The following is a 7,472-nucleotide window of genomic DNA, read 5'->3' as shown; positions in this document are numbered from 1 at the left end:
GATATCCTTAACATTTTTCTTTTCTTTTGAGTAAAATAAAACAGCAATGCATCAGTTTGAGCTTGAAAGAAAGAGACCATGACATGACTGAGACTTTGTCATCTTGCGATGAAAACATAGTTTATTTAAAGTTTACACACAGAACGACTCAGATACTTGAGTATGAAAAAATAAAGTGATAAAACCACATACTGAAGGAAAGGTTTATGCTCATGGATGTACAATAAAGCAAGTTTACTTGGTCAGTGAAATGTGTTGAACCTTAAGTCAGAGTTTTTCAAAGTCACTCATGATATTACTTATGCTAGTCACACAACTTGTCCTACATCTTCACAATCCTGAGGAAATATAATATATACGCAACCTAGTGAGCTGTAAGATTAACTACTGACTGTAGCCATGCAGTAAAGCACAAAAAAACCTGCATGCATCGTGTTGTAACAATATTTACAGTTCAGCTAGTGTTACAGAAAATGCATGAATATACTTTTATATGTGGTTTGAGTTTGCTGCCAGTGAATGTAGATTAGAAAGCAGTCTATTGTACTTATAGCAATGGTATTATTTTAAGTTTGGTGGCTGTAGCTCAGGTGGCAGAGCAGGTCAGCCACTAATCAGAAGGTCGGTGGTTCGATCCCAGGCTGCCTCCTGGCTGCATGCCAAATATCCTTGGGCAAGATACTAACCCCATGTTTGCCTACTGGTGGTGGTCAGAGGGCCCGGTGGCGCCAGTGTCCGGCAGCCTCGCCTCTGTCAGTGCGCCCCAGGGCAGCTGTGGCTACAATGTAGCTTGCCATCGCCTGTGTGTGAATGGGTGAATGACTGAATGTAGTGTGAAGCGCTTTGGGGTCCTTAGGGACTAGAAAAGTGCTATACAAATGCAGGCCATTTACCATTTATTATATTCAATTGACAATTTTAATTTCAATGTGATCACTTCTACTTCATTATATATAACAGCATCAAACCTGGAGACACTTCTTTGGGTAATTCTTGGTATATCGAGTATCTGAAATTAATCTGCCCACGCTGAATAATCTATGTCTCCATGTGCACACAGTTTAGATGTCATGCACATTTAAATTAATATTTATTAAAAACAAATTTGTTGTCCTTTGCATTGTGACATCTTTTTAGATTACTGGATTTTTAGGTCTGCTTTTATTCTATTGCTATTTTAACCTTATATGATTTCATCTGATCTTATATACTGTCTTTGAATGCTGTGTAGACAATGTGCTTTATTTGATTGGATTTTAGTGTCATTTTTACTTTGGCTATATATTTTAATGTGTAGCAATTTGGTTGTCTGCCTTGTATGAAATGTGATTTCTAAACAAATTTGACTTCTTTTTTTTTTACTGAACACACAATAAGTACAACTTTTATTTCAGTTTCATATTTAACTAGATACTTCACCTCTAAATGCTGGCAAGTTCAGGTGTCTGTACTTGAAATTAGATTTATTGTTAATATAAGGATGACATATTACAAAAGGAACACAAATCATATTGCCAACTTTGACTTTCTGAATCTCTTTGGTTTTCTCAGCAGGGACAAAGAATCCTTCTCACATTTCAGAAAATAACTTGTCAACTTTGGACCATTTAAATGTTGTGGTAAATATTCTACTTTTTCGCATATTACAATTCAACATTTTGTCTCTGAATTTTAATATGGCAGAGCTGACTTGAGCCCCAGATACATAGACCTAAAACCAGTTGGTGACCCTGTGGCAAACCACTGGTTGCTAGGGAAAATGTATATTCCCTGTCTGATTTGTGAGTCATTGCCGGAAGTTGTTGCCAAACACGAGGTGAAACTGGTCACAAAGAAAATCTCCTTGCAATAGAGATTGACAGACCACGTGACTTTCGCGCATTGCATGCCGGGAACTCGTGGCAAAACAATCCAAGTACCGCATCAAATGCAAGCATTTGCAGCACCGCAAAACGTTCATTCTCCGGTTCCAATACCTTCTTGCTTTTTCTTTGTCCCCCAAAAAAGTTATGTACAAAACGAAGGAGAACAATGCCGGTCCGTACAAAGACAGACTCGATGAAAAGTCAAAGAAAAGATACGAGGAAAAAAATCAAACGAGTGAAAGGTTTAGACCCTTACGAGCACACAGAGGGACAAAATACGTTAGCGTGCTGCCCAACTTTCACCACGCTCATATTTATAATTATACGGTTCTTGGAGTGAGTGCATACACTCATGAAGTTTAGTAACTTCAGGTCACTGCAACAAGCCCAGGTACAGTTTACTGACGGATGGGTACAGGACCTTGAAATGCACCGTGTAGAACGAAAGACCATCGTACGAACAAATTTAAGTTTACCAGTCTCACAAATCGTCTTCATAAATACACATTCGTTAACCGTTTATTAATAGGACCTTTAAGCTCAACGGTAATTAATTAGTAGTGGAAATAATTTCTGGTTCGCATTACAGAAATGTAGCAGTGACAATAATACTGTATGCTGTAATCGTACTGTGCAATTAGTGATACAAAAACCTGTTTTATCCTGTGAATAAAAGTATATGTTTTTGTCAATGTACCATGGTAATAACAGAAGCGAAACGCAATATTGTGTCAGGACAATTCACTATTTATGCACAATAAACAAAGGAGCATAGCGCGACAATTTCTGTTCAGCGTCAGACTTGCTTGTAACCTATATCACCAATTATGTTAAGAAAAATGATGTATTAACTACTACAAAACACTGACCTATGTGGAAATGCTTGGAGCAGACTAACATGTGAGCTGGAGTGTTCTGGGACGTTATATTTGGTCTTCAAATGGCTGCAGTCCAGGCCACCGTCGGCTCTTTGTTACTTCGGAAACATGGCTTGAACAATTTCTCTTCAACGACGTAATCCGATAACAACCGATCTCTTTACCCGTCGGCTTCCCGTGGCTGACATGCAACCGGCTAGCCATGCTAGCACACAATTTGCATGAAAGTTGCACTTTCTAAAGCATGTTGACTGCAACAATAAGGCAGTAATTTAGTAAGTAACCAAAGATGGCAACCAAAGCAATCACAAGGAGGTTTGTGGTGAGGCACTAGCTTTGACACCACTTTTACCTCGCTGAACAGTCGGGGAAGTACCCTAGTGATCGAAGTTTGCCTTAGGGTCGCTGACTGGTCTCTCAGGCTGAGTGATGGAGGCCTTAGCTAAAGCGCAATAATTTTTTTCTCCTTTCTTCAATCATATGTTGTCTCATAATAATCACTGCATCATATTTAGTTAATTTTATCTGCCATAGTCAATTTAAATGTTTTCTTCAGCCAGGCTGACAAGTATGTTAACAGAAGCCTTGTTTTTGTTTTGTTTTACTAAAATAAAAACTACATAATTGTTATTCACAGGATGGTGAGTCAAACGCAGTAAACTATGTAGCACTGAATTTCTCCTCAAGAAATCGAGTGAAGAAGAACAAGATGAAAGAGTCACCACAGGAGTGTGTGTACTCTGCTGTCAGACCATATAATCATGCATTGTCTCAAACATCTTAGTAGGCAGAGCAGGATTTGCAAGGAAAAGACAGCCTATATTTCTTTATGGTGGTTATTTTTAATCAAATATTTGGTTGTTAATGTTTATTATATTTGAAGTTAATCCTACGACAAATTTCAGCATGTGAGTTGTTGAAAACATTACATTACACATTTTTATGCTGTTAATGCTGTGTTAGCTTATAATAAAGTGGCTTTTGTAAAATTAATTGTACAACCTAAAATGCATTCCTATAAATGGCTAAATACATCTTGACCTTACACTACAGCAGTAGTAATAACATCATTTCACTCAGCAACTCAGTACTGTATCAGTATTGCATTTTTTTGTGTAACTGTGGACGATCAATGAAGTGATTGAGGTCTGTCATGTAGTAAGCATTAATGTGCATATCAACAACTGATGGCTGCGGCTGCTTCGTCATATTTTGGGTGAGATGTTTTTGTGTTTTTTGATGTTACATGGTTATAGTCCTTTTAGTGCCATCTACAGGCTGTAATGCTCCTGACCCGTAATATACTATATTGGAGTTAATTAAAATTCACACCCCACACTTCCGGCCAAATATAACACTAGTACAACCTTATCAAAAACAATTTGGAAAAATTTACATTAACTTTTAACCTTTATTTTACCTACACACATACTATTGAAGCTTCCTATGTGGGGTTTAACTTTCTTATAGCAGCCAGATGATGCAACAGACCTGTAAGTTTCGTTTCATTTGGTACAATTTCCTGTTCAGCCTGATGAATCAGCAACATAACTTGGTTTTGTACAATTAACAATAAAAACAACCAAAATACCCAACTGGGACTTTAATCACATGTTAAATTTGCCACTTGTAAGTCAGATGATTTCTAGGCAAAATAAATGTGACAAAAAGTATCAGAATAAGAACAGATGCAGCAACAAAAAACCTCATTATGATTGCTTTGGTTCCTAGCACAGTTGTCTCTAGTTTTTTCCATTTATCTGCAAACACTTGCTAGCTACTAGCCAAGTGACAGAAAAACTTGAAAAGGTGTGATACATACTGTAAATGTAAATGTAAAAGTTTCACCTCTCAATGTAAAGGTTTTGCCTCAGAGCTGCAGCCAACATGTTGCAAAAGCTCAATTTTTACTGTGAGCACAAATGGGAATTATTTTACCACCAACTGCCATCAACCCTCAGAAGGCACTTGCAACCGGTCTGTTACAACGGGTAGTACCCAGTGGATTGTTCATCGTTAACTATGACTGTCATTCATCCTAAATGAATGACTTGTGGTTAGTGGTCACAAACCTCAATTACAAGTTTCAAGAAACCATGAAAATAATGAATCAAGATTTATAAGTGGGCTCACAATTACATTATTTTCTGGATGCAGTGACTTTGTATATTACAAAACACAAACATGGAGTGATGGATGCATCAAGGGCAATGATGAGTCGAGCCACATTCATAAGAACATTTACCTAAAGCATAAATAATTAGCTGATGGCAAGTACTTCCAGTGTCGGTTAATCCATTCCAAAAGCCTTGACGGCTGCATAGATCCTTTCTCGCTCCAATGCTTTTGTATTTCTTTTTCTAGCACTGTCAGTTTTTATCGTTGTAAATATGACAGCAGAGTAAATGCATGTGTCCTTTTCTCTCTGGAGAAATGTGGGGGAAAAATGAAACGGTCAGTGTTAATAACAAAGAATAATTACTTATTTTTGATAAGTTAATCTTACCTTCACGTTTCTTTTTTCAATACTTTCTTGCAGGGAAATAGAAGCTAGAAAAGAATAAAAATAAATGTATCAAAATTAATATTAAATTAGTATTTGTGACAGTAATTGTGACAGATATATGACATAAGTAATATTACCATTGCAGTCACACTTGTTATGCTTGATGATGTAAATAAGAATGCCAATTGCCATCACACTTATGACCAACACAGCACACAGCAGCAGAAGAATTGTATTGTCTTTCAGTAAACCACCAAAGGTCCCCAAGCTGGTTTCTGACAGAAGAAAAAAAATTAATTAATCACATTTTTTTTAACTTCTAATTAAGAGCAACAGTATCATCAGCATGTGTCAAACTCACCTCTAATATTGAGTTTTGTTCCATTCCCAAAAATAACCTCCCCACAAATGACCAGAGCACAATAATAAGTCTCAGTATCTGAGGAGGTGATGTTCTTAGAGAGTCGATACACACAGCTTTTTGAAGACGAGGTTGACTCAGGTTTCTTGTTACATTCATCGGATCCTTTACCATCAGTGTAAATGATGTTCGCTAAAGATTTATCTGATCCAGCACCAAACCAGTGGACACTGTGTTCATCAGGACAAGAACTGTTGCCAGAACTAGAGATGACCGAACACTGGAGAGTCACTGAGTCTCCTGGCTGAACTGGATCACTTCCTGCCGGCAACTGAACAACAGTGTAGTTTGACTGAGTGTTTTCTATAAAAAATGATAATAATATGGAACTTGAAAAAGGGCTGCAAAGGGTTAAAGTGTATAAAGAATGTACTGAAGGTTAAAAAAAAAAACCAAAACAATGAAAAGACATCATTACCATTCAGAGACAAGTAGGTTGCATTCCAATGATCTTTACTCCAGGTGGAGGCTGCACAATGATAGAGTGCTTCATCTTCTCGGACAGTCGAAAAAATGGTCAGCATGCTCATTACTTGTGTGCTGTTTGCATCAAATCGTGACTGAGGAAAGCCTCGTTCAAATGTTGGCTTTTCAGTAGCTTTCATCAACGTTGTAATTAGTTTAAGGCTGCCACCAATGTTCTGTTTGTACCACTTGACGCGTGTGTTACTATACTCCAAATCAGGGAACCAACATGTGAAGGTCACTGAGTTGCCAAGTTGACATTTGGTCACTGAGAGTAGAGCAGCTGTAGGAAAGCACAACAGATATGTAGATTATATAAATGCAATTAGATAAGAATCATAATATTGTCGATTTGGGAAAGAAAAATAGAAGAAAAAAATCTGTACATGCATATACATCATCAATCTTATGAAACAGCATATCCAGAGGCAAAGCGTAAGTGCATTACTTGCAACTGGAAGGCAAATTGAATTATTTTGCTACAAAAAATGACAATTGGGTAAAACCTCCACAAAACGCTAAAATGGGACATAGGTAGATTGCACTTACATCCTTGATGAAGCAGAGTCAGTATAATCCATAAATGCAACATCTTGATGCTTTTTGTGATGTGGGCTTTGGTTTTTAAGTGAGTGATGCAAGATTGATGTGATAGTCCCGACTGTCAAAAGAAGCCACTTGGTAGCTGCTTTCATTTCCTGCATTGTGCAGCATGCCTGTGGAGGTTTTTGTGGTTTGCTCAAACAGGTCAAACTTCAGCATAAATATTTTAATAATCTAATATGTTCATAAACATATATGGCATAATAATAATTATGTAAACAGAGAATATAGCTGAAGTGAAAAAGCTGAGGTGACAGGTAAAATATTTAGTCAACAGTTCTGAGGAGTTGTGATCCTGCAGAAATTTACAGATAAATAAAGTAATGAATTTGTTGTCTTTATAAGGCTAAAGGCTCAAGGTATGCTCACATTCACAATTTAAATAACGCTTCTGTGCAAAAGGTAGAGGTCATTTGCTGTATTAACTGTTTTCAAATATCAACTCTAAAATCACTTGCTTGTTGCATCTGATGAAAATCAATAAAAGGTATTAAGGTATTTGTTTTTTTAGACACATATACATTATTTGTAACTGTAAATCAGTGCATCATTTTTTTTCTGGAGCACTGGGTTTTGCACAAATGTTCTGTAAAGTTTTGTTACTCTTTTTAACTTGTATCACGTTTGATTTTCATTTTTGATTTCCTGAGAAATAGGGAAATACCCACCCATGTACTGATCATAGTAGCCTTTTATGAAAAAAAATTGCATGCGTTCTCCACTGTTAGTCCTGT

At 36.9% G+C, this 7,472-nt stretch overlaps 1 protein-coding gene across 1 annotated transcript; it reads right to left on the bottom strand.

Annotated features, from left to right (window-relative positions):
- Positions 1–3,165: 3,165 nt before the first annotated feature.
- On the bottom strand, positions 3,166–6,778 carry LOC146392918 (uncharacterized). Its single transcript, XM_084907813.1, has 6 exons — positions 6,685–6,778; positions 6,089–6,418; positions 5,611–5,973; positions 5,387–5,524; positions 5,250–5,293; positions 3,166–5,168 (listed from the first exon to the last, which is right to left on the bottom strand). Exons 1-6 carry the CDS (start codon positions 6,725–6,727, stop codon positions 5,034–5,036), a joined length of 1,053 nt encoding a protein of 350 aa, XP_084763939.1. The 5' UTR covers positions 6,728–6,778; the 3' UTR covers positions 3,166–5,033.
- Positions 6,779–7,472: the final 694 nt, after the last annotated feature.

This window comes from Perissodus microlepis, chromosome 2, assembly GCF_051167445.1.
Source record: "Perissodus microlepis isolate ML-2025 ecotype Zambia chromosome 2, ASM5116744v1, whole genome shotgun sequence".
NCBI lineage: Eukaryota > Metazoa > Chordata > Actinopteri > Cichliformes > Cichlidae > Perissodus > Perissodus microlepis.
Note: the sequence above shows the minus strand (reverse complement) of the source record. Positions and strands in the feature narration are given on the sequence as shown.

What these genes read in the sequence shown, in the direction of transcription:
- LOC146392918 (XM_084907813.1), bottom strand. Translation starts at nt 6,727, where the DNA reads ATGTTGCATTTATGGATTATACTGACTCTGCTTCATCAAGGAT. An exon ending in GACTCTGCTTCATCAAGGAT is followed by an intron (nt 6,419 to 6,684) that starts GTAAGTGCAATC and finishes GCTTTCCTACAG; the next exon opens with CTGCTCTACTCTCAGTGACC. An exon ending in TTGAAAAAAGAAACGTGAAG is followed by an intron (nt 5,169 to 5,249) that starts GTAAGATTAACT and finishes ACATTTCTCCAG; the next exon opens with AGAGAAAAGGACACATGCAT.